Source organism: Nyctereutes procyonoides, unplaced genomic scaffold (genome assembly GCF_905146905.1).
Source record: "Nyctereutes procyonoides isolate TBG_1078 unplaced genomic scaffold, NYPRO_anot_genome, whole genome shotgun sequence".
Taxonomy (NCBI): Eukaryota; Metazoa; Chordata; class Mammalia; order Carnivora; family Canidae; genus Nyctereutes; species Nyctereutes procyonoides.
Genome location: NW_026575151.1, coordinates 13,211,140 through 13,238,905, shown reverse-complemented (window position 1 = coordinate 13,238,905; position 27,766 = coordinate 13,211,140). Strand labels below are relative to the sequence as shown.

General features: G+C 37.3%; 1 protein-coding gene across 3 annotated transcripts; it reads right to left on the bottom strand.

Moving 5' to 3' along the window:
* Positions 1 to 532: 532 nt before the first annotated feature.
* RCHY1 (ring finger and CHY zinc finger domain containing 1) lies at positions 533 to 27,694 on the bottom strand. 3 transcript variants are annotated; one of them, XM_055313206.1, is made up of 9 exons: positions 27,569 to 27,694; positions 22,561 to 22,680; positions 22,195 to 22,310; positions 6,327 to 6,405; positions 4,120 to 4,164; positions 3,955 to 4,013; positions 3,844 to 3,870; positions 2,655 to 2,775; positions 533 to 1,200 (listed from the first exon to the last, which is right to left on the bottom strand). In XM_055313206.1, the coding sequence occupies exons 1-9, from the start codon at positions 27,656 to 27,658 to the stop codon at positions 1,078 to 1,080; spliced, it is 780 nt and encodes a 259-aa protein (XP_055169181.1). In that variant the 5' UTR covers positions 27,659 to 27,694; the 3' UTR covers positions 533 to 1,077. The 3 variants fall into 3 exon arrangements, with proteins under 3 accessions (XP_055169181.1, XP_055169178.1, XP_055169180.1); XM_055313203.1 differs by lacking the exon at positions 4,120 to 4,164 and having other exon boundaries at positions 27,569 to 27,687; XM_055313205.1 differs by lacking the exon at positions 22,561 to 22,680 and having other exon boundaries at positions 27,569 to 27,676.
* Between the last annotated feature and the right edge of the window lie 72 nt (positions 27,695 to 27,766).

Below are 27,766 nucleotides of genomic sequence, written 5' to 3'. Positions count from 1 at the left end.
CTGTTGTCTCCATAGACATCTAAGAACCTTACCCAGCAAATAGCAGTTGCTCATTAAATACTTGCCAACAGAATAAATTAAAAACTCCTTGAAGAAATAACTTTGTGAAACCAAATCAAAAAAAACATTTTTTAAAGATTTATTTATTCATGAGACAGACTGAGAGAGAGAGGCAGAGACATAGGTAGAGCAAGAGGCAGGGTCCTCGCAGGTAGTCTGATGTGGGACTCAATCCCAGATCCCAGGACCATGACCTGAGCCGAAAGCAGGTGTCCAACCGCTGAGCCACCCAGGTGTCCCAAAATTATTTTCAATGTTGATTGTTTTTCTTAAGGCTTGGAAGAGTTCTATTATTTTCTATTTTCCCAACTAGTGTAATGGAATAAAACTTCAAAAGAAAAAAAGTTTTCTATAGAAATATATATATATATACACACATATATATTATGTATATTTGTATTTATAAAGAAATACATATGACTATATTGCCCAAATTGAACCAAAAATAAATAACCTTGGAAAGAACTTTCAATAAAAGTTTCAATATAATTTTATTAGCAGTTATTACATCAAAATTCACATTTACAGGATCCAAAGGGCTGTCTTAGAAAATTCTAAGGTATATATCATAAGATTTCAACAGTAAGAACATATTCTTATTATAGCACAGCCCTTAAAAAGTCAAGAATAATACTGAGAAACAAGTGCAGTTCTATCAAGAACTAGAAATGAACTCTTTGTGCATAGTGTCACTTAAAGCAAAGTTCCATGGAAGCAGAATATACTTCTATGGATGTGAATTTCAGTGGCAAACATCATTGGCTTCCAAACAACTGACACTAAGAGAATTTCCAATCAATAAACAAGCACAGTGGCTTTCATCCAACATAAAGCTATGATATTCTATAACGAGACCCTGAATCCTTAAGTACGTGTAATATGATTTTATGCTGTGATACTAGTACAAAACACATCAACTCTAATGCATAGATTCTGACACATTATAACAACTGAATACTAAAGACAGCCTTTTTCTAGATCAGAAAATGCTGAGTTTTCCAGTGCAGTATACGCTGGTCATTGCTGATCTAGTGAAATTCTATTAGCTTGAGCAGTATTGTAGGATTCACAAATATTACATTTCATGCCTAATATATGGAACTGGACTGTAGATCTCCCATTACAATCATTGCAGAGAATCTGAAAAGTGAAGAGATTAATTCAAATTAAGTATATTAAACCTTATAGATAGAAAATAGCACTGTCTGCTCAAAACAATTCTTCAAAAATCATACTGAAGAACTGAAACACATATAGCTAAGTCTAAACATTTCCCAAAACAGAAATGCCTTTTGTTTTCTGAAAATTCTAAAAGTAGCTTTGAATTTAGAAGATGAAAGTGAGTTAAGAAGTCTTATTTTAAAACTGTTTCTAAGTACTATAAATAGTGTGGAGCATAAAATCTACTTATATAGGCATAATCTGATTGACATCTATACTTAAAATTCAAAATAACCTATGATTTCTTTTTCCTTGACATTAAAAAAAAAGTCCAAAAAAGCAGTTCCTAATTTAATCTAATAAAAAGCAGCTTTGGCTTATCCCTACAATGACAATAAGATGTCATTTGAGACTTAATCTCTTCTAGTACTGAGATCCTGAAAAATAAAAATGGTTAACCTGAAAATAGATCAATACATTACTATGTGAGAAAAGCATTACCTTTACAATAGTCATACCACAATAAATAGAAAACTTCCAAATTTGCTCAAAATTATAATCTGGAAAATAATTAAGAATACAATCTGAATGTCAAAAGACTACTAATTGCCTAGAGCTAGGGGGATTGGGAAATGACTGCTAATAGGTATGGGATTTCTTTTGGGGGTGACAAAAATATTCTAAAATTGATGGTGATGATGTTTGACAATTTCAAGAATGTATGATAAAGCACTAAACTGTACACTTCAAATGGACAAGTTATATGGCATATAAATTATATCTCAATAAAACTGTTATTTGTATTCTAAAAGTGATACTTCATTGACCTTACTAGCAATTCAATTATCCACATGAATAAAAAGGGTAATGAACATTAAAAAACAAAATAATCTTCTTCAAAAATCAACAGATATGTATGCCTGAAATAAAATTTAAAAAATTACAAATAAAATATCATTAAACTAAAACAGCAGACCAGTAATTCATCTCCAGTTACATTAACTAACTGGCTCTGACAAATAGCATGTAAATAATTCAGAATAAAGTTTTTGCCTGCCATCTAGTGTTGGCAAGAATTGTATAAAGGTATTCTTAAGATTTTTTTAGTCTGGGGACACCTGGGTGGCTTGGTGTTGAGTGCCTGCCTTCGGCTCAGGGCGTGATCCTGGGTCCAGGGATCAAGTCCCACATCAGGCTCCCTGCAGGAAGCATGCTTCTCCCTCTGCCTGTGTCTCTGCCTCTCTCTCTCTTTTGGTCTGGTTTGTTGAATTTGAAGTAACTAAAATCTGTATTTGGTCCTTTCAAATACAATACAATAATCACATTGGTGTCAATGCCAAAACAGTATTTTTTAAACAGATTCGAGCAAAAAGGCAAAAGAAAACCAGCACATCAAACAGGAACCTAAAGTTTTAAGCACTGATTATACTCACATCCACAGTCATGTTCTGGTATTCTGATGGCATAGGAGTCTGTGCTACCTCATCATCCAGCTGTCTCCAGTATCTAGTCATATCTAAAGCAGAATGCATACACAAGGGACATCTGTAGCCTCTAGAAGAGACAGAAAGGTTATTGTCCAAACTTTAAACAAGGAGTCTATCAACTCCAGTATACAAGATGCATGCTAACTGGTACATAAACCATCCAAAACAGAGCATTATTCTGTGTTTCAAGATGACCTGTTACAGGCCTGGGAACTTATAACTTGGTTAATTAAATCCTGTAACCTATGGTATTTTTTTAGATCTACTTTTTCCTCAGTTCTCTAAAGTGGGGAGGAATTAGTTCATATTCTTTACAGAATATATTTAATACTTTTTTATATTAAGTTTTTTATTTAAGTAATCCCTACACCTAACATCTGGCTTGAACTCACGTCTCCAAGATCGAGTCACATCTTCCAAATGAGTGAGCCAGGCACCCCCATTATTTAATATATTTTAAAAACTAATTCAGCTGCTTCATTTTTTTTTTTTAGCTAAATAGCCTCAATTTCTTAATATACTCAGGCAATTCAGATTGTATTACTTTCTTCCTAAAAATTCTGAAGAAGTTCCCTTCCACCTGGCTCTTAAATTAAAATTTCTGCTTACGAATGCACAGGACCAAAATACATTTTCACAGTCTCTTCTCTCCTGACTATGCTCATTTCATTTTAACATCCTTCACCCACAATAAAGTCTCTGCTTTAGATAACCTTGTTACCAGCTCTCTTTGCAGATGATTAACATGCGCTAATATAATGTAATATAATGACTTAATAGATCTTTGAGTGACAAGCCTCAGTATTTTTACAATGGTATGGATTGCCTTTAGCAGAGCCTGTGCCCCCTGGTAAGCACAGCCAGAAAAATAAGAGGTAGCTCTTGTGAACTGTGGGATGAGATACGGCATAATACAAGCACAGGGGCAAAGATGCAGTTCCTACAACCACAAGATGCTTTGCCCAATTTAACACTATTCATTTACTCTACCCATCTCAAGATAACCTGCCATGCCCAGTAAAGTGTAAGTAACACAGCAATGTTTGCCCACTTCCATATCCCTGCACAAAGTAACTAAATAAATAAATCAGACATCTTACAATTTTAACCTTTAAAAATCCCATCAAACACTTACTCTTTCAACATTTCTTCATAGCATGTTCTGAAAAAAATATATAACACTATTTTAGTAAGGCAAAAACCATCTCCACTACTTTCAAACATTTTTGAGGAAAAAAAAAATTACCTATGTAAAAGATGTCCACATGGCAAGACATGAGCAACAACACGGGATGTATGAATGTCCTATAAAGGAAATAAATGTTACTGCTTGCATAAAGAGTATATAAACAACCAAGTACTTTAAGTTCAAGAAGGAATATTTCCAAAGCAGATAATAGTTTAAGATTACCTCCAAACATATTGGACAATTCTGCCGGGAAACATTTTCAATACACTGTTTAAAGGAGAAACTCAAATTACTAAAACTTAACTAGATGGAAATGACAGATATATACATAGTAATAAAAACTAATGATAAAGCAATGATGCTAATGATCCTAACCTACTTAAGATAATAATTAACATTAATACATGTCTGTGAGACAAGAACTGAACAGTTAACTCACACAACTATTTCAGGCTTTGCACATTACCTGAAACAATGAATTAATACATCTTAATTGTTCAAATTATCTTCATTTTACAAATGAGGAAAATCAGAGAATTAAGATTTACAAAGATTCAGAGATAATAACATTTGGAATCTATTTCATATGCATTTTGTTCCAAAACTACTTAATGATATTGACGATTCATATTACTGAAATTTACTACATGCTATACATTAGCTCAACCAAGTCCCACAACTCTAAATGAAATAGGTACAACTATTACTCCATTTTACAGATGAGGTATCTGAGGCCTAGAGAAGCTCAATAACTTCCAAAGTCACATGCTAATAAGAGGGTGAACAGTATTTGAGTTCCAACAGGCTGCCTCCAGTGCCAGAGTTCCTAACTTGACAAGATAGGGTGAGTAAATGCAGGAAGGTATGGGGAAGCATCAAGCCATGGATGATGCCCACGTTTTTTAAGTGAGCACTTAACTATATGATAGGACCATTTACTGAAATATAGACAATGAAAAATAACTGAGAAACAAAGATACCACAAGAGAAACTGTGTAGTTTTTGAAAGACCACACAGCTATCATGCCCCAACTGAAGTCTATAAAACCAAACTCAATCTTTTAATTCCAGCAAATTCATGGTCTACTAATCAAGGATAATAGCAAGGGCTAAAAGACTCAGGAGTCATCTCTACTCAGCCCCATCCTTTTTCCCTTCTAACTTGTCATTGTATCCCAAATGCTCATTATTCATCTCAATTTCTCTTAACACTTGACCTATTTTAGGCCAGTTTTTATCCAGCATCTATTTAAAAAATCCTCATTAATGTTACCTATACCAGAACTAAAATGAAAAACTTAACGAAAAAAATCCTGATTAGCCTCCCCATTCTCTGATGTTTATTAGATATTTTCTGAATAATGAAAAATAATCTTAAAGAGCCTGGTATATGATATAATTACTATATCCAAAATTAAAAATATATTTTTTAAGATTTTATTTATTCATTCACGAGAGACACAGAGAGAGAGAGAGAGGCAGAGACACAGGCAGAGGGTGAAGCAGGCTCCATGCAGGGAGCCCGATGTGGGACTGGATCCCGGGACCTCAGGATCACGCCCTGAGCTGAAGGCAGCACTAAACTGCTGAGCCACCCAGGGATCCCCCTTAAAAATACTTCTAACTATGAAAGTAAATATAAAACTATTTTCTGATTTTTCTCGAAATGCTGTTACATTGCTATTCCTTCTTTACTATGCATTTTTTTGTTATTCTTAAAACCAGTACCAATGAGATGAATCCATAAACTTAGAAGCTGTCAACATTATGCAAATAACTGATATAATATTCTTATATACTATGCAGTGCCCAGGTGGCTCAGGTGGTTAAGCGGCCAACTCTTGCTTTTGACTCAGGTCATGATCTCAGGGTCTCGGGATCGAGCCCCATATGGAGTCCCGTGCTCAGCACAGAGTCTACTTGAGATTACTCCCTCTCCCACTCCCACTCCCTCTCCCCCTGCTTGTGTACTCTAAAATAAATCTTTTTTAAAAAAAGTTTTCTGGGATCCCTGGGTGGCGCAGCGGTTTGGCACCTGCCTTTGGCCCAGGGCGTGATCCTGGAGACCCAGGATCGAATCCCACGTCGGGCTCCCAGTGCATGGAGCCTGCTTCTCCCTCTGCCTGTGTCTCTGCCTCTCTCTCTCTCTCTCTCTCTGTGACTATCATAAATAAATAAAAATTAAAAAATATATATTTAAAAAAAGTTTTCTTACATACCACACAGATGAAAAAGAATTGTAGATCAGATATTCTGAGGCATATGCCTTAAAACACCTACTTAATGCTTAAAAATAAAAAAACAACATAGTTGTACTTGGTAATATCTGAAAAATAGCAAAATATCTGAAAAATCCAAACATTTTAGGATTTAGCTGGTTTTCAGACACAATATAATACTTTTTAAGTTATGCAAACTTAATTATATACCTTGTGCTTTCCTTGGAGATTCATAGCTAGGCATAAGTTACATTTCAAACAATGGAAAAAATCTTCCTTTGGACCAATCCTAAAAATACATGTGAAAGCCAAAAAATTAAGTTCATTTTTACTGCAGTGGTAATTTACTCATTTTTATTTAAGTTTAGTTTCACTGTAAAATTAGTTCAAACCATAATGAAGAACATGGGGTAAACCACTACCTCCTCAACAACACTCCCCAAATGTAATAAGCACTATTAACAGAATGCTCTCTGTCCAGGCGTTTTCACACACACACACACACACACACACACACACACACACACCCCTTTAGGTTTTCTTTTTTACATAAGTGGATTCTTTCTATATATCCTGGTCTGTGACTTTTTTTAACTGAACATCCTAAAGATTGTTCTAACTAGAACCACTTGATTCCTCTTCATGAATTACACAGTATTACATAGTATGGACAGATCATAATTTTTAAAAATACTCCCTTATATAATTTACATCTTAACACAATGATATAAAATAAATATGCTTATACAGATGTCACTTAGCCCATCTCTTGGTAATTTTTATAAGATTCCTATACGTGAAACTATGGGATCAGAGGGTATTGCATCATTGATTTCGATATTGACAAACTGACCTCCAAAAAGGTAATATTACATTATACTCCCACTAACAATGTGCGACAGCACCCATTTCCCCGTACCCTAGTGAACACTGGTTACCTATAATGACAGACAAATAAAAGATGCATTTTTAATTTGCATTTCTCAGGTTATGAGATGAAGATATATTTTAATGTTTATGAACCATATGGATTTCTATTGTGGATTATCTGTTCATGTGCTCCGTTCATTCTAGGGTATTTGTCTTTTACCACTTCAAAATAGCTGTTTATATATCCTGAATATTAATCTTTTTCATTAGTATATTTATAATTAACTGGTTGTCACCTATATTTATATATTTTGTCATACAGCCATTTTAATTTCTATGTACTAAAAAGCCATTGGTATTCTCCTTTATTGCTTCTGCTTTTGAAACCTATAGGTCATAAATATACGTATACCTCCAATACTTACCTTTAATTTTTAGATTTTTCTTTCATCCACTTGAAACATATTATGCATGATAAAGATAATATTGCTAGTTGCCCCCAAGTTTTTATTATCCCCTTCTTTCACAACAACAAAATACTTAGCTATGCACAGGATGTCCTGAATAAAGACTATCTGCAACTTCTCTGGAAGTTGTGAACAGAAGAAATACATGAGACTTCTGTGTTATGCCCTTAAAAGGAAAGCTCAACAAACCCTAAACACAAGCAACATGAAAAAAACTCATGGAACATCATAATCAAACTGCTCAAAACCAAAGATAAAATCTTAAAAGCAGCCAAAGATAAGGAACAAAGATAAGGATGGCACCAGATTCCTCATTGCAAACAATGCACAATGTATTGTACAGAACACAATACAGCAACATCTTTAAAGTACTGAAAAAAACCCTGTCAGCTTAGAATTCTATACCCAAAAAATATCCATCAAAATAAAGATGTTTCAAACATACAAAAGCCAAAATGACTGATTACCAGGAGATTCTGTTTTAAACAAAAACAGTCAATTTGGCATCAGTACTTGAAAGTGACCTGCCAGGCTCTGCAGCATTGTCCTCAAACTTCACTTCAACACACAGTAAATACTTTTACATTCTGACCCAGTTCTCCTTTCCCCCCTCATACGTGTATATATACACACACACTCAAAGTGCTAATAAAACTTCCACCCAACAATACTTATCCTTACCATACACATATTTTTTTTTAATGGTGACAGGGACTCAGTAGATTTGCTTCAGTTTCAAATAACTACTGAAGGGGTCCTGGGTGCAGCTCAGTGGTTGAGCATCTGCCTTTGGTTCACGGGATGATCCCAGGGTCCTGGGAAGGAGTCCTCCATCGGGCTCCCTACAGGAAGCATGCTTCTCCCTCCTCCTGTGTCTCTGCCTCTCTGTCTCATGAATAAATAAAATCTTTTAAAAAATAAAATAAAATAACTACTCTATATAATACATCCTCTTTATTTCCAACCTCAACTACAATCTCTACCTCCACCTCCACTGCCCCTCACTCCATTCTTTCACTGCCTTCTCTCAGGCTTGGTTATTTATTTATAGCCTGGTGCATTCTGATGTCTTCAGCCTTGGTCTATCTATATTAAAACTTTACTCAAACTTTCCCAAAATTAAGACTACTCCAATCCGTATAATCTGACAAACTCTACAGTAGTGACTATTATGAAGCCTTATTATTCCACAAAGAGAATATAAATTCAAGAACAAGAACATGCTTGCCTAAGAATGAAACTAGACCATTCTCTTACATCATACGCAAAGATAAACTCAAAATGGATGAAAGATCTAAATGTGAGACAAGATTCCATCAAAATCCTAGAGGAAAACCCAGGCAACACCCTTTCTGAACTTGGCTACAGTAACTTCTTGCAAGATACATCCACGAAAGCAAAAGAAACAAAAGCAAAAATGAACTATTGGGACTTCATCAAGATAAGAAGCTTTTGCACAGCAAAGGATACAGTCAACAAAACTCAAAGACAACCTACAGAATGGGAGAAGATATTTGCAAATAACATATCAGATAAAGGGCTAGTTTCCAAAATCTATAAAGAACTTATTAAACTCAACACCAAAGAAACAAACAATCCAATCATGAAATGGGCAAAAGACATGAACAGAAATCTCACTGAGGAAGACATACACATGGCCAACATGCACATGAGAAAATGCTCCGCATCACTTGCCATCAGGGAAACACAGAAGTACAATGAGATACCACCTCACACCAGTGAGAATGGGGAAAATTAACAAGGCAGGAAACCACAAATGTTGGAGGGGATACGGAGAAAAGGGAACCCTCTTACACTGTTGGTGGGACTGTGAACTGGTGCAGCCACTCTGGAAAACTGTGTGGAGGTTCCTCAAAGAGTTAAAAATAGACCTGCCCTACGACCCAGCAATTGCACTGTTGGGGATTTACCCCAAAGATACAGAGGCAGTGAAACACCGGGACACCTGCACCCCGATGTTTCTAGCAGCAATGTCCACAATAGCCAAACTGTGGAAGGAGCCTCAGTGTCCATCGAAAGATGAATGGTTAAAGAAGATGTGGTTTATGTATACAATGGAATATTACTCAGCCATTAGAAACGACAAATACCCACCATTTGCTTTGACGTGGATGGAACTGGAGGGTATTATGCTGAGTGAAATAAGTCAACTGGAAAAGGACAAACACTATATGGTCTCATTCATTTGGGGAATATAAAAATTAGTGAAAGGGAATAAAGGGAAAGGAGAGAAAATGAGTGAAATTATCAGTGAGGGTGACAAAACAGGAGAGACACCTAACTCTGGGAAATGAACAAGGGGTAGTGGAAAGGGAGGTGGATGGGGGGGTTGGGGTAACTGGGTGATGGGCACTGAGGGTGGCACTTGGCAGGATGAGCACTGGGTATTATGCTAAATGTTGGCAAATTGAACTCCAATTAAAAAAATTAAAAAAAAAAAAGAACATGCCTGCCTTTTACCCACTCCTGCTCAATACATAAACACATAACAAAGATTTGTCTGATGCTTCTTTAATAACTTGCAGAAATGCAAAAATACATCCTTCCCTTAAAGCATCATTTTATGAGATGTTTTATTTCCCCAATGTAGTTATACAAATTTATATACCTTTTTAAATTTTAAAAGTAATATCCATTATTTAAAATGTATAAAACCCAGAAGAACATGAACCAACAAATATACCAACAAATACTTAACATCAATCATGATCCCACCATTCATGGGTAAGTACTGCAAATATTGTGGTATGTGTGATATCCTGATAGACATTTTTGACCAATCATTCTCCCAATCCCTAAATATTATTCAAGAATTTACTCTTAATATGGGCTTGCAAATTTAATAATCTCCCAAACATACAGGTTGTTTTTCATTTTTCTTTATCTGTACAAGACATATACTATACATAATTCTTGGTACATATCTCCATTTCCTTGGGATAATCTAAAAATGGAATTATACAAAAGGATGAAACATTTTTTTAAGATCAGAAATAAGAACACCAAAACCACATCTGCCATATTGTACTCTCATAACAAGTATCCTGGTGCTTATTTAATAACAGTAAGGAAAAAAAAAAGTTCATTCTTATACATTTCAGTAACGATGTATGCACCCATTGTCAAAAAATTCAGTGTTGGATGTCTGTCCCCAGTTAAAGAAAAACTGAAACCCTAACTTTAGGGCACATCACTCTTTGAGAGAATTACTGCCATAGCCAAAGATTATCTATCTATCATGGAGCTATTTTTTTTTTAAGATTTTATTTATTTATTTATGAGAGATACAAAGAGAGAGAGGCAGAGAAACAGGCAGAGGGAGAAGCAGGCTCCACGCAAGGAGCCCGACACGGGACTCGATCCTGGGTCTCCAGGATCACGCCCCCCGCTGAAGGCGGCGCTAAACCGCTGAGCCACCCAGGCTGCCCCATGGAGCTATTTTAAAATATAAATCAGGAATAACATATTGCTAAGCTCTGTAGGAAGCACTGATTTCCTTAGAGCGATTATTGCCTAAAAACAACAATTTTCAAGCCCACGCTTCAGACCAGAGTCAAGCCTAGAGGTGCTATAAACACCAGTAGGAGAAATCTAATCACCTTGCAGATTTGTATAATGGACTAAAAGCAATAACTAAGTTTCATAATATACTTAAGTCAAAAATGTCTTTTAATGTCAAAAAGAGGACTCATAAAAGAGTATCAAAGAAGTTTCAGCTACAAAATAAAAAGACTGATATTTAAGCAAAAATGTAAGACCTTATACATTCAAATCATGTGATTTTTTAATGTCATCATGAGGGTAAAGAAGTTTCCAACACTACTACTGCAAAAACATTTTTAAACTTGTGATATTTTTATTGTTTAAAACAATTGTTATTATCTGGTGGTCATTTCTGACTAAACACAGTATTTGCGAATCTCATTTAATGGATTTTGCTCCCAATATCTTTTTTCTTTTCTTTTCTTCTTTTCTTTCTTTTCCTTTCTTTTCTTTTCTTTTAAAAAGAGGAAGGGGGACCAGGGGAGAGGCTCCACACCCAGTACAAAGCCCAAGACAGGTCTGGATCTCAGAGCCCTGAAACCGTGACTTGAGCCAAAATCAAGACCAAACCTTCCACTGAGAACTAAGGCTGGTTCAAAGAAAAGAAGCTATTTAAAAGCAGTAAAGAACAAGGAGGTCTGGGTGGTTCAGATGGTTAAAAACAGTAAAGAACAAGGAAGGACTTAAAAGAGTCAATATCCCAGAGAAAAGGGAAATACCCTGAGGCAAAGCCAACATTCCCAGCTTCTTCCTCATTGGGGAACTTGCAGTCCCTAAACTATTCTATTTAGGAGCTAAGCAAGCAGCAGGTAAGAGGGTATGAAACCAAGTAAACCATTTGGCAATTTCTCTGCTGGGGAGGCAGAAAAATGGATGCCAGGCCCTGCCACAAGAGATGCCCTGGTGAACACCCCTGGCTTTAAGTTAAGATCGCTGAGGAACCGTATGCTAGCAGCATATGGTTCGGTGTTAGGGAAAACAGAACAGGACTTGTAAATGAAACTTGGCCTCTAATCATCTCAATCTTTAATTGGATTCACGGGATCCACCTTTACACTAACTGCTTGCCAAAAGAAAATTCTCTTTGGAAAAGATTAGCATCCAGAGCTTATACAGTTTTGTCCAACAACCAACTAAAAAAAAAATATCGAGCATGCCAAAAGGCAAGATGAAGAAACAAACACCAAGGGGGGAAAAACAGAAAACAGAACTGACCCACAGATAATCAAGATATTGGAGTTCTCACACTGCCCTAAAATTACTGGTAATTAATATGTTGAAGGAAAAAAAAAAAAGGTAAAGAAATTTCACCTGAAAAATGGAAGCTACAGAAAGGGAGGGACTAAATGCAAACTCTATAGTTTTGAGGGAAAAAAAGACCTAAAATGAAAAACTTGATAGGTTAAACAGAAGATTCCACATATTACAATAGAGACCTGGAAGATAAATCAGGAGGACCTATCCAATTTAAGCATGAAAGGGTGAAAAAAAAAAAAGATAAATACGGGAAAAAAATTTAAGACACATATGGGACACAGTGAAAAGGTCTATACCTCAAGTCTCAGGAGAGGTAAGAGCAGAAGGCAGAAACACTACCTGAAGAAATATTGGCCAAGAATATTTCAAAACTGACAGAAGACATCATCAAGCCACAGATTCAAGAAATTCTACAAACTGCAAGCCAGACAATATCTCACACACCTGGACACATCATGGAAAAACTGCTAAAAACCAATGACTGAAAACATCAAGAGAGGGATAAAAGACAGATTATCTTCAAAGAAGCAATAATAATCCTGTTAGGTAACTCTAAAACAGAAACCATGGCACCAGAGTATCTCTGAAGTGCTGAGAAAGTAATTCTACCCCCCCAAAGATAAAATTTTTTAAATGAAGGCAAAATAAAGACATTTTCAAAGAGACAAAAAACTGACAATTTGTGACCAGCGGAGTCTCACTAAAAGTAATAATGAGGGGATCCCTGGGTAGCTCAGTGGTTTGGCGCCTGCCTTTGGCCCAGGGCGCGATCCTGGAGTCCCGGGATCGAGTTCCGCGTTGGGATCCCGGCGTGGAGCCTGCTTCTCCCTCTGCCTGTGTCTCTGCTCCTCTCTCTCTCTCTCTCTCTCTATCGTGAATAAATAAATAATCTTTTTTTTTTAAAGTAATAATTAAAAGAATTCTTAAAGATGAAGGAAAATAATCCCGAAGACAAAGGAGATGCAGAAAGGCAAGAAGAGCAACAGAAATGGTAAATATCATAAATCTAAGAGAATACTGACTGTTTAAAACAATGTCTTAGAATTTAAAATATACATAAATTAAAAAACATAACAATTGAATGTAAATCCTCTTAGTTAAGGTTCCTGCACTGTCCAAAAATGATAAATGCATTACTCTAGCAAACGTTATAATTTCTAAGATAACTGCTAAGAGAATAATGGAAGAATGTATCTCTAACAAGTTTATAGAGAATAAAAACAAAATAGAAAAACTGATTCCAAAAAAATGCAAGAAAGAAGAAAAAAAGACAAATGGACAAATTCTAAGGGAACAAAAAATACTAAAATTGTAGATTGAGTTAGAAAATTGTACATTGTAGATTACACATGTATTTACATATACAATTATATTAATATATAACTAATATATAATTATATAGTTATACTATATAGTATATAGTAGACTAAGTATAAAGAGACAGAGTAAAGGACAGAGTTTTCACCAAACTCCATAAAAAAATAAAATTCTGATTACAAGGTATATGCCTTACATATAAGTATACAGAATGATTAGAATAAAAAAAAGAGATATTCATGCAAAAACTAATCAAATGAAAGATCTAGATACTATTGTTCTTAAGGCAGAAAATATTGAAGATAAAAAGAGTATATAATGATAAATAGGTCATAAAGAAAATAGAAAAATTCTATGTAAACACCTAAAGATACTGCCTTAAAATAAAGACACAAAAGAGCATACACTATATGAACAAAAGTTCAGGAGAGTGGTTACCTTTGGAAAAGTATATAGACTTGAAGAGAGCATAAGAGACACTACTACAGTGCTAAGAACATTCCATTTTTTCATCTGGGTGATAATCAAAAGAATGTTTTCCTAAGCAAACTCATAAGGTTGCTTATGGCTTACGCATCTTTTGGTATGTTTGTTATCCCTCCTTAAAAACAAACTATATAAGAGCTAGAAAGTGTTCTAAAATATTCAGGCAGTGGTTATTTCCAATGAGAACAAGGAGAAAAGACTAATGTGCAACACTTGGGGTTTCAACAGTATTGATTAATTTTCTATTTCTGAAACTGAGTGGCTTATTTATTGTATTAATATACTTTATAACATATGCTACATATGTACTTTTCTATATATCTAATACTTCAGAGTTTTTAGAAAGAAAAAATTCCTATCTACGCATGTAAATAGTAGCTTATCAATGAGAGACTGGACTATAGGTTATATTTATTCTTTCTACTTTTTTGTATTTTCTAATTTTTATAAAATTAGCCTATACTTTGAGAATTTTTTAAAAACTAATTGCGGGGAGGGGGCAAGATGGAGGAGGAGTAGGGTCCTCAACTCACCTGGCCCCACCAACTCACCTAGATAACTTTCAAACCATCCTGAAAACCTAAGAATTTGACCTGAGATTTAAAGAGAGAACAGCCAGAACGCTACACAGAGAAGGGTTTTTGCTTCTAACAAGGTAGGAAAGCAGACAAAAATAAAATAAAAAAGAATCAAGTGGGGGAGGGGCCCCAGGAGGAGCTGGGCTAAGGGGGGGCTGGCTGCGAGAGCCTCCAGGACAGGAAAGCCCAGCCCCGGAGACGCGGGAACTTTAAAAATCCATGCTGGATTCTTCCCAGGCGGAAAGGTGCTCAGCAGGGAAATTGGGCAGAATCGCAGGAGGGACAGGGACACCTCCAGTCTCCCGAAGTCACATGGAGAGGAAGGGGGGGGGCAGTGCATGCACCACACATTGCAGCCGATCTTGGTAAAGGGCTGGAGCGCGCACCCAGCGGGGCCTCGGGGAGAAGCCAGTAGGTCAGGAGGCTCCAGGTGGACACAGCCCAGGATCCTGTGGTCCTCCTGGGACAGGTGGAGGCAAGCAGGGCACAGGACAGCAAGGACGCTCCTGCCACTGGGTGCTCCCAATCTGTGCAGATCAGCACACCCGCCCAGGGAGCATCTAGGCCAGTGCAGACTGGGAGCTGCAGGTGGTTACTGGGGGAGCTGACTCCAGAGCTGGAGACCTGGCCGCTGACAGTGTAGTTGTTCCTCCTTGTGTCACCCTGTGCCAGGGAGGGGTGGGGCTGCCAGGGAACAGAGGCCTCACGGGGTAAACAGCCCTCACTGAGCCCAGCACAGGGCAGGAGTGGGGCATCTCCCCCAGGTACACACACCTGAGAATCAGCATAGCAGCCCCTCCCCCAGAAGACCAGCTGGGAGAACAGGGGAAGAGCAAGTTCTGGACCAACCAGTGCTGGAAAGCTCCAGGGGAAGTCAAGGGATTTACAGTATACAGAACTAGAGGGTACCCCTCCTATTTTTTTTCTTCCTTTTTCCAGTACAACTCATTTTTATATCAGACTGTAAATTTCCATTTTTTTTTCATTTTCCCACAGTAACTACAATATTTTACCACCTCTTCATTTTTAACTTTTTTTTCCATTCTGACTTTCATATTTCTACAATTATAGGTCTTAGATATATTTTTCACTTCTGGATGCTTTCCAACATAATTTAATTATGAGAGCTATATGAGATATGGTTTTTTGTTTTGTGTTTTTTTGTTTTCTCTGCCTCATTTTTTTCTACAATGGCAGAAATTAATTCCTTCTAAAACATGACCAGCATGCACCCAGAACCAAGTGGTATCCCTTGCTGGTTCATTCTGTGAGATTATATTCTCTCTTCATTCCCATTCTGCCCTCCTCTTTTATCTCGTTTATGTTTTGGTGGTCAATGTTGGGGCTCTCTACAATGATTTCTGCTTTATATAAATTTGGGAATGAGCATTTTCTACTATATAGAATATAATACACTCAGAACCAAGAGGATAACCCTACAAGACCCGTCAGGTAGACTACATTCTGCTCCACTACAACTACTCCACCACCAGCAGACCCCTCTTTCTTTCTTCCTTTCCTTTTTTCTTTTTATCCTCTTCACTTTTGCTTTTTTCCTCTTCTTTGGGATTCTTGGCCTTTTATTTTATACTACTTTGTTTTAAAATTTGGTTTTCACTTTAGGGGTCCTTTTGTTTTATTTTGTTCTGATCTTTATTTTCATTTTCTGGTCTCTGGCCTCGTCAGAATCATTTAGGGTGAAATTTACTTAGGTCGTGGTTGATCTTCTTAACTCAGCCCACTCATAGAGCCACTCTGCATTGAGCAAAATGACTAAAAGGAAGAATTCACCACACACAAAATGACTAAAAGGAAGAATTCACCACACAGAGAGTACAGAGAGAGTACTCTCTGTAGCAGTACTTTCTGCTACAGAGAGACAGAATGTGGATTACAATCCAATGTCAGAAAGCCAATTCAGAAGCACAATTATAAAGCTCCAGACAGCTCTGGAAAAAAAAAATAAAGGATTCTAGAAATTTCATGACTGCAGAATTTAGATCTAATCAGGCCGAAATAAAATTCAATTAAATGAGATGCAATCCGAACTGGATGTCCTAACGACTAGGGTTAATGAGGTGGAAGAAAAGAATGAGCAACAAAGAAGGCACTTGATGGCAAGGAAGGAACCTGAAGAAAAAAAAGAAAAAACAATTAAAAGACCACAAGGAAAGGTAAAGGAAAATAAATGATAACCTCAAAGGAAGAATCTAAGTATAATTGGGGTTCCAGAAAACACCAAAACAGACAGAACCAGAAAGCATATTTGAACAAATCATAGCTGAGAACTTCCCTAATTTGTGGAGGGAAACAGGCATTCAGATCCAGGAGATAGAGAGGTCCCCCTCGAAAATCAATAAAAACCGTTCAACAACTCGACATTTAATGGTGAAACTTGCAAATTCCAAAGATGAAGAGAAAATTCTTAAAGCAGCAAGAGACAAGAGATCCTTAAATTATATGGGGAGAAATATTAGATTAACAGCAGACCTCTTCACAGAGACCTGGCAGGCCAGAAAGGGCTGGCAGGATATATTCAGGGTACTAAACGGGAAGAACATGCAGCCAAAAGTACTATATCAAGCAAGGCTCTCATTCAGAATAGGAGAGAAAAAGAGCTTCCAGGATAGGCAGAAACTGAAACAATATATGACCACTAAACCAGCTCTGCAAGATATATTAAGGGGGACCCTTTATTTTTTTTTAATTTTTATTTATTATTTATGATAGTCACACAGAATGAGAGAGAGAGGCAGAGACACAGGCAGAGGGAGAAGCAGGCTCCATGCACCGGGAGCCCGACGTGGGATTCGATCCCGGGTCTCCAGGATCGCGCCCTGGGCCAAAGGCAGGCGCCAAACCGCTGCGCCACCCAGGGATCCCTAAGGGGGACCCTTTAAAGAAAGAGGAAGCACAAAGAAACAATCCACAACAACAGGGACTGAATAGGTATTATGACACTAAGGTCGTATCTTTCAATAGTAACTCTGAACATGAATGGGCTAAACGATCCCATCAAAAGACGCAGGTTTTCAGACTGGATAAAAAAGCAAGATCCATCTATTTGCTGTGTATAAGAGACTCATTTTAGACCTAAGAACACCTACAGCCTGAAAATGAAAGGTGAAGAACCATTTACTATTCAAATGGTCCTCAAAAGAAAGCTGGGGTAGCAATCCTCATATCAGAAAAATTAAAGTTTATCCCAAAGACTATAGTGAGAGATGAAGAGGGACACTATATCATACTTAAAGGATCTATCCAACAAGAAGGCCGGACAATCATGAATATTTATGTCCCTAATGTGGAGCTGCCAAGTACATCAATCAATAACCAAAGTAAAGACATACTTAGATAATAATACATTAATAGTAGGAGACTTCAACACAGCACTTTCAGCAAATGACAAATCTAAGCACAATATCACCAAAGAAACAAGCGCTTTAAATGATACACAAGACCAGATGGATTTCACAGATATACACAAAACTTTGCATCTGGACGCAACTGAATACACATTCTTCTCAAGTGCACATGGAACTTCCTCCAGCATAGAACACATACTGGGTTACAAATCATGTCTCCACCAACACCAAAAGATTGGGATTGTCCCCTGCATACTTTGAGAACTCAATACCTTGAAACTAGAACTTAATCACAGGAAGAAATTTGGAAGACACTCAAACACGAGGAGATTAAAGAGCATCCTACTAAAAGATGAATGGGTCAACCACGAAATTAGAAAAGAATAAAAAAGATTCATGGAAAATGAATATGAAAATACAACCATTCAAAATCTTTGAGAAACAGCAAAGCAGTCCTAAAAGGGAAATACACTGCAATACAAGTATCCCTCAAAAAATTGGAAAAAACTTAACTACACAAGCTAACCTCACACCTAAAAATCTGAAGAAAGAACAGCAAATAAAACGTACACCAAGCAGAAGAAGAGAGTTAATAAAGATTTGAGCAGAACTCAATGAAATAGAGACCAGAAGAACTGTAGAACAGATCAACAAAACCAGGAGTTGGTTCTTTGAAAGAATTAATAAGATAGATAAACCATTAGCCAGCCTAATTAAAAAGGAGAGAGAAGACTCAAATTAATAAAATCACAAATGAGAAAGGAGATCACAAACAATACCAAGGAAATACAAACAATTTTAGTAACGTACTATGAGCAGCTATCCATAAATAAATTAGGCAATCTAGAAGAAATGGACGCATTTCTGGAAAACCACACACTCCCAAAACTGGAACAGGAAGAAAAAGAAAACCTGAACAGGCAGATAACCAGGGAGAAAATAAGCAATCATCAAAAACCTCCCAAAACACAAAAGTCCAGGGCCAGATGGCTTCCCAGGGAAATTCTATCAAACATTTAAAGAAACAATACCCATTCTATTAAAGCTGTTTCGAAGGATAGAAGGATGGAATACCTCCAATCTCGTTCTATGAGGCCAGCATCACCTTAATTCCAAAACCAGACAAAGACCCACCAAAAAGATTTTAGACCAATATCCCTGATGAACACAGATGCATAATTCTCAACAAGATACTAGCCAATAGGATCCAACTGTATATTAAGAAGATTCTTCACCATGACCACGTGGGATTTATCCCTGGGATGCAAGGCTGGTTCTACACTCGAGAAACAATCTACATGATAGATCATATCAACAAGAGAAAAAACAAGAACCATATGATCCTCTCAATAGATGCAGAGAAAGTATTTGACAAAATACAGCATCCATTTCTGATCAAAACTCTTCAGAGTGTAGGGATAGAGGGAACATTCCTCAGCATCTTAAAAGCCATCTGTGAAAAGCCCAAGGCAAATATCATTCTCAATGGGGAAACACTGGGAGCCTTTCCCCTAAGATCAGGAACCCAACAGGGATGTCTACTCTCACCACTGTTGTTTAACATAGTACTAGAAGTCCTAGCTTCAGCAATCAGGCAACAAAAAGAAATCAAAGGCATTCAAATTGGCAAAGAAGTCAACTCTCCCTCTTCACAAATGACATGATACTGTATGTAGAAAACCCAAAAGACTCAACCCCAAGATTGCTAGAACTCATACAGCAATTCGGCAATGTGGCAAGATACAAAATCAAAGCCCAGAAATCAGTGGCATTTCTGTACACTAACAATGAGACTGAAGAAAAAGAAATTAGGGAGTCAATCCCATTTACAATTGCACTCAAAAGTATAAGATACCTAGGAATAAACCTAACCAAGAGGTAAAAGATCTATACCTTAAAAACTACAGAACACTTCTGAAAGAAATTGAGGAAGACACAAAGAGATGGAAAAACACTCCATGCTCATGGATTGGAAGAATTAATGTTGTGAAAATGTCAGTGCTACCCAGAGCAATTTACACATTCAATGCAATCCCTAATAAAATACCATGGACTTTCTTCAGAGAGTTGGAACAAATCATCTTGAGATTTGTGTGGAATCAGAAAAGACCCTGAATAGCCAGGGGAATATTGAAAAGAAACCCAGAGCCGGGGGCATCACAATGCCGGATTTCAGGTGGTACTACAAAGCTGTGATCATCAGACAGTGTGGTACTGGCACAAAAGCAGACACAGTCAATGAACACAACAGAGAACCCAGAAATGGGCCCTCAACTCTATGGTCCACTAATATTCGATAAAGCAGGAAAGACTACCCACTGGAAAAAGGACAGTCTCTTCAATAAATGGTGCTGGAAAAATTGGATAGCCACATGCAGAAGAATGAAACTAGACCATTCTCTTATACCATACACAAAGATAAACTCAAAATGGATGAAAGATCCAACTGTGAGACAAGAATGCATCAAAATCCTAGAGAACACAGGCAACACCCTTTTTGAACTTGGCCAGGGCAACTTCTTGCAAGATACATCTATGAAGGCAAGGGAAACAAAAGCAAAAATGAATTACTGGGACTTAATCAGCATAAAAAAGCCTCTGCACATCAAAAGAAACTATCAACAAAACTAAAAGACAACCTACAGAATGGGAGAAGATATTTGCAAATGACATATGAGATAAAGGGCTAGTATCCAAGATCTATAAAGAACTTATTAGGGATCCCTGGGTGGCGCAGCGGTTTGGATCCTGCCTTTGGCCCAGGGCGCGATCCTGGAGACCCGGGATCGAATCCCACATCGGGCTCCCGGTGCATGGAGCCTGCTTCTCCCTCTGCCTGTGTCTCTGCCTCTCTCTCTCTCTCTCTCTGTGACTATCATAAATAAATTTTAAAAAAAATTTTAAAAAAAAGAACTTATTAAACTCAACACCCAAGAAACAAACAATCCAATCATGAAATGGGCAAAAGACATGAACAGAAATTTTACAGAGGAAGACACAGAATGGCCAACAAGCACATGAGATAATGCTCCACATCACTGGCCATCAGGGAAATACAAATCAAAATCACACAAGTGAGAATGGCGAAAATTAACAAAACAGGAAACCACAAATGTTGGAGAGAATGTGGAGAAAAAGGAACCCTCTCTTACACTGTTGCTGGGAATGCGGACTGGTACAGCCACTCTGGAAAACTGTGTGGAATTTCCTCAAAGAGTTAAAAATAGAGCTAGCCTATAACCCAGCAATTGCATGACTGGGTATTTACCCCAAAGATACAGATGCAGTGACAGACCACGACACCTGTACCCCAATGTTTATAGCAGCAATGTCCACAATAGCCAAACTGTGAAGGGGCCATGATGTCCTTTGACAGATGAATGGATAAGATGTGGTGTGTATACATATAATGGAATATTACTCAGCCATCAGAAAGGACCAATACCCACCATTTGCTTCGACGTGGATGGAACTGGAGGGTATTATGCTGAGTGAAGTAGAGAAGGACAAACATTATATGGTTTCACTTGTACAGGGAATATAAAAAAAATGTGAAAGGGACTATAGGGGAAGGAGAGAAAATGAGTGGGAAAAATCAGAGAGGGTGACAAAACGAGAGACTCCTAACTCTGGAAAAAGAACATGGGGTAGTGGAAGGGGAGGTGGGTGGGGGGATGGATGATTGGGTGACAGGCACTGAGGGAGGCACTTGACGGGATGGGTGGTATACTATATGTTTGCAAATCAAACTCCAATAAAAAAAAACACACACAAAAAAAAAACATAAAAAAAATTAAATAAATAAATGTTTAAACCTTAGCTGGTTTAAAAATAATAATAACTGTTTAAAAAGAAAAGCCCACCCTAATTTTCTACTTCAGTTGCCTACAAATTCTTCATATAAAAGCATATTTCACATCTAAATTTAAAAATTTTAAATAGCCACACAATAGCTGAAGGGCTACCTACTTATTACTACAAAAGAGACATGAACATTTTTTTTTAGTATAATGGAAATGCTTTTTATCTTGATCATGTTGGTAACTTACTAACCTGGACACTTAAAATGAATGCATTTTTATTAGATGCAAATTTTATCCCAACAGAGTTGATTTTAAAACTATTATTGCCCAGGTATGTTAAAAGTAATTAGAAAACATTTTACATACAGTACCTACAAATTCCACAGTTTTCACAATGATACTGCTTCTTGTCTTTGTCAAAGAGATGGCATATACTGCAATAATATTCCCCAAACAATGTGCTACATTCTTCACAGGACTGTTGGGCCTAAAGCAGACACATGAAATTAAAAATTAGATTAAATTTACCAACACATTTTGTATTATTACTTGAATACCCACAATTTATGTTGTAATATATGCTGATATGCTGATTTTTACAAGGTTTTAAACATTTAAATCAAAGATATTGCATATAGATCTTATTTGCAATACTCTTAATTAAATTTTGTAAATCAAAAAAAATTTTGTAAATCACTTTAACATTTTTTAAAAAGAAAATAGAAATAAAATCTTACATGTTGAATTTTTTCACAGTTTATGCACTGCACTTCCTTTACTTTAAAGCGATCTAGCTGATGATCTTCATTGTTATCATGACACAACCGACAAGTATAAAGTTTGTCACAGCAAGGTGCCTAATGCCCAGGGGGGAAAAGAGTTATAAGAAGAACAGGTTTACAATGCAAAATTAAATTTTTCTTCCTCCTCCTCCTATAACGAAGTCAAAGAATACAACCAATGGATCAGTTTGTAAACTGATGCTAAACATAACTTTTCACTGGTTTTTTTTTTTAGCATATTTTAAGTATCCCCTTTAACATCTATGTCTGTATCAAGTTGAACATAATCCGGTCCTTAAAGACAAAAGAATTATGAAGAATGGACATCCACAACTGAAGAACTAATCCCACGACACCCTAAATTTATCCTCAGCCTGTAAACACCAGACAGGTAACTTCTTCTGAGCTATTTCTAGATAATTCATTTAACTATTTCAACACTTAAACATTAACTATAATAAAGATTATATTTTAATTCACTTGTACTTATTAATCATCAACTATATCCTTGATGTTTTTTATAAGATACAATAAATGTAAGAGACTTATTTTAAGAGTGGCAGACTACCAAAATCCTTTCTCTCCTTCCTCCTGGACACATGATTGCCCAGCTATACTACAGTTCCCAGCCTTCTTTGATTTCAGCTGTGGCCAAACAACTAAGTTCTTACCAAAAGAATATGAGCAGAAGATATCAGTGCCACTCCTGAGCCTGAATATTAAGAAACTGGCATGCCTTCTCCTCCACGCTCCCTTTCCCCTTTCCATCAGATGAAACCTGGACATGGCAGCAACCCAGCTGATGACTGCATGCCCTAAAACATGGCAAAATAATACAATGGGAAAAACGTGTCCCTGGGTGATCATGTGGAACAGTCTCATCACCAAACTGGATAATTCACTTTGAAATTGTTAGGTGGGAAAAAATAAACTCTTTATTCTTAAACCCACATTATTGCTGGTTTTTTTTTTTTGTTGTAACTTAGCCTTATCCTAACTAGTACATCAATGAGTTTCTAAGCCAGTAAATTAACCCCGTACTTTCCACTATACTATGACCTTCCAGATCCACTCATTTCTGAAGATTTCTTATCCTATGATTTACCACAACACAGTTCATTCCTTAAAGATTTTAACAAGTTGAGTAACTGGCATCTTTTCTCTCCCAAAACTATTCTTGTCCTAAATCTTAGTGATCTGCACATCCACCACAATAATCCTTCCAATACTCTGAACTCCCAATTTCTTGGCTTTCTCACTTCCAATAGCCTTGCCCTCCAACACTCCTCAGCCACATATTCTCATGGTCAAACCACATAACAGTAGTTTTCAAACGTTTTGGTTTTAGAATTCCTTTACACTCTTAAAAATTACTGAGGATCTCAAAGAGCTTTTGATTATGTGCATTATGTCTACTGAAACCATACTATAAAACTGAAAGGTTTTTAAAGTATTACTTCTTTTAAAAATAATAGTAATGAACCCATTACATGTTAATGTAAATGACATATTTTAATGAAAAACAGTTTCCCCCAAAATAGCTGGATTCTCATTTCTGCTTCAACTTCCGTATTCCGTTTAGTTGAAGTATATGAAGAAACTCTGGACTCCCACAAATATACAATTGGAAAAGGGAGGAGTATTTTAAGTATTTTGGCCTTTAGAGAGAATTATGGATATTCTCTAATACTACACCAAAACCTGACAACTCTTATAAATGATCAATTGTAACATGGACTCTGAAATTGCATCAGTGAACTTTTCTCCCTCTGTTATTTCAGAATGCAAGACCCACTGATTTTGTATTTTGAATCAATCTTTTACCCACGAATTAGTCATTCAGAAAATATCAGTTCACTGAGTTCTACAGGTCTTCCAAATGTTCACACATTTTCCATGCAATATAAAAAAATATTTGTTAATATCACCACCGATCTCATCAGCAAAGTCATTAGGTATTGGAATATTTTCAAGCTCAAAGAGGCTTATACAAGTATTCCAAAATTCTAATTTTTATGTGAAAGCTTGAATTTTACCACTGTCAATTGTTTTCCTTGTAATGACAGTTTCTTTTCAACAGTTCACTTTTTGAGAAAGTGCTTACCAAATACTCAAGTCTGAACAACCAAGTTCAAGTAAAAATTGTATGAGAAACTATTTCAGTTCACAATCCAACTGCATAAGAACTTTCGTCACAACCATCTACCATCTAATTTTAGTTTGCAGAAGTGCTTGAACATCCCATTTCACCAAACACGTAAATAGATATATATTCAAAAGTTGAGATTTTATAAAATTAATAATTTTATTACTTTAATTCTATCACTTTAATTTTATCACTGACATTCTAAAATGAAAACGTTTTGGGTTTTTTTGTTTGTTTGTTTTTTAACTATAGGTGTAGTACAGGTCAGTGCCACTACCTTCATTTCTGCTAAGGTGCCAGCAGTTTTGTGGTTTTTTTTTTGTTTGTTTGTTTTTTGTTTTTTGCCAGCAGTTTTAATCACTGCTTTTGCACACACTGAAAAAAACACCTTAGTATTAGAAAGTAGTTTTGAACTGGAGGATCCCCTGAAAGGGCCTCAGGAATCACCAAGGGGTCCATTCACCACACTTTGAAAACCACTGCTGTAAAACAAGAACTAAATCCTGTTTATATCTTAATTTCAAGCATGAAATTCTCTAACCATTACCTCTTCACTTTCCAACTCATTAGATGCTTCCCTTGCACATAACTCTAGCTCCGTCCTTCTCTCCTCCTCTAAATACTATCCTAACCAAAACCCCAAGTGGTTAAATCCAATTCTCTTCTGTTGGAGAGAACAGTCAGATATAGTTGAAGAAAAACAGCACTGGTCTCACTTTTAAGTCATGATACTAATAAAAAAGTGGGTTTTTACTACCAAGTTTCCCCTAGTCAATTCCTTCATTCGTCTACAGTCTAGGACCTAAAATCTAGATGATTTTATTTCATATCTTCTCTAAACCTTTTCCTCCACCCTTACACTTGGCTCATAACCCTGCTTATTTTGAAAATACAAATAACCAAAAGAAAAACATTCTCTCACAAACTATCAACCTATTTGCAAATGTACCCAATCATCATTCTTCCCTTCTGTTAGATGTTTTTCTCTAAGGCCAGCTCCTCCCCTTGACACTGGATTCCATCTCTTCTTTGACTACTAAGGGCGGTAAGCGGTCCTATAGTTTTCCCTTTCCCTTCTGCATTATAAAATGTTCTTGCTTTGGGGCACCTGGATGGCTCAGTCCATGAAGCAATCTGTATTCTGCTCTGGTCATGGTCTCAGGGTCCTGGGATGAGCCCTGCTTTAAGCTCCCTGCTCATTAGGGAGTCTGCCTCTCCCTCTCCATCAACCTCTCCCCCAGCTCATGTGTGCTCCCTCTCTCTCAAATAAGTAAAACCTTAAAAAAAAAAAAAAAAAGTTCTCACTTCACGGGGTCATTTCCAAGAATATGGAAATATGCTGTAATACCTCCTGTTTTAAAGGGGAAAAAAAAAAAAATCTCATGATCCACATCTCTCATCAACCACAGCCTCATTATTATTTTTTTTTTGCTCTCTTTTACAGCAAAACTCCAAGAATTGTCTACAGAGGCTATTTCCAGTTTCACTACTCTCATTCTCTCTCATATCCACTCCAATGAGGCTTTGTCCCAATCTCACCACTGAAATGTCTCTTGTCAAGATCACCAGTGACATACATCCTTGCCAAATTTAAAGGTCAATTTTCAGTTCTTATCTTCCCAAACAGCATTTAATTTAGTCAATTATTTCTTGCTTAAAACTCTTCACTCGGCTTCTGGTATTTACGGAAGAAGGAGGGGGAAGGCAAAAAAGTATTTGATACTTAGAGTCAAGTATCTCAGCGCTATGAAACACAGACTTATCTATGTGGCTTCTGGGGGAAAGGGCCAACATGCTGAATTCAGTTCTAATTACCAATTTTCAAAAAGTAACAGGAAGTATCGGTGGAAACGGAATCCTAACCATAGCATTCAATTTGCTTACACAACACTCGGTGAACTTTGATAGAGCTTCACCCCGTGCACTGGAGACACGTTCACCAAGCCTGGCCTACAGAGGCAGCCCTAGGTTGTCCTTAGAGGCCTCATACTTTTTTTTTTTTTTTAATGAAACGGCAACTTCTATCACCCCAGTTGCACAAACAGCACTTGCTCAAAAGCACTAAGCTATCCAGGGTCAGAGCTAGATTTGGGGGTACAGCTGTGGGACTCCAAAGCTCAAGCTTTCTAAGTAAAATCTTTAAACTGCTTCTTGCGACAAAAACAACAAAAAACCAGGAAACTTAAACTGAATGGGGGCCAATTTAAAAAGTTCTAGATTGACTAGCAATTTTCCTCGCAGAGTAAAAGTAACAATATATGTATACTAAGCATTTTCCTGCCCATAATCTCCTATTTAGTGGCAATTACAGGGCTGTCTTTCTATCTCGCAAAAACATTTTCTCCTTTGCAGGCTCAGGCATACTCATGGGCTCTATAACGAAGCTGGCAAGCCGTAAAGCTTACTTACTACGGGAGCTGACCTCGTATCCCGATCCTCTACTTACTTATCCCTCTTCCATGATTCCATCACACACCTCAAAGTCACCATGGCGAAATGCCAGCCCAGGCCCGGGGTGCCTCGGCCTACTTAGAGTAGCAAAAGACGAAATAAATCACATTAGTAGTGACTGGTGTGCAAGACCAGACTCTTCCCAAAGAGTTTTGCTTACAAAGTTTGCTTACAAAGCAGGAGTTAAGGTGCGGCCTGTGGTCGCGTCCCCTGAACGTTCTCTACGCAGAAACCCAGGGCGAGGCGACGGTCTCCTGACAAACAATTTGGCCTCTAATTTAAGCCCAAACCCAACCGCCTTGCCCACTCCGCCCCACGCCTGACCCGGCGGAAGCTTGTAAGGGAAGAGCCCGTTGAAGTCGTCACCTTCAGGAGACACCCTCTGTCGTAGTGCTCGCAGCCCCTCAGCCCTCGCTTTTGGCCTCGGGCGCCATCTTCCCGCGCCGAAGCCGCCATCTTCTCCGCCTCCACCGGAACTCCACGGACCCTGCCCCCGCGCCCGATGGAAACCACGCCCAGAGAAGTAGCGTCACTACCACCTAGTTGCTATGGCGACTGAGCGTG

Coding starts and splice junctions, on each gene's coding strand:
- RCHY1 (XM_055313206.1), bottom strand. CDS start 27,658: ATGGCGGCTTCGGCGCGGGAAGATGGCGCCCGAGGCCAAAAGCGAGGG. Junction 6,406..22,194: donor GAAAACTGTGGAATTTGTAG/GTACTGTATGTA, acceptor ATGTATTTTTAG/GATTGGTCCAAAGGAAGATT. Junction 1,201..2,654: donor ACCAGAACATGACTGTGGAT/GTGAGTATAATC, acceptor TTCACTTTTCAG/ATTCTCTGCAATGATTGTAA.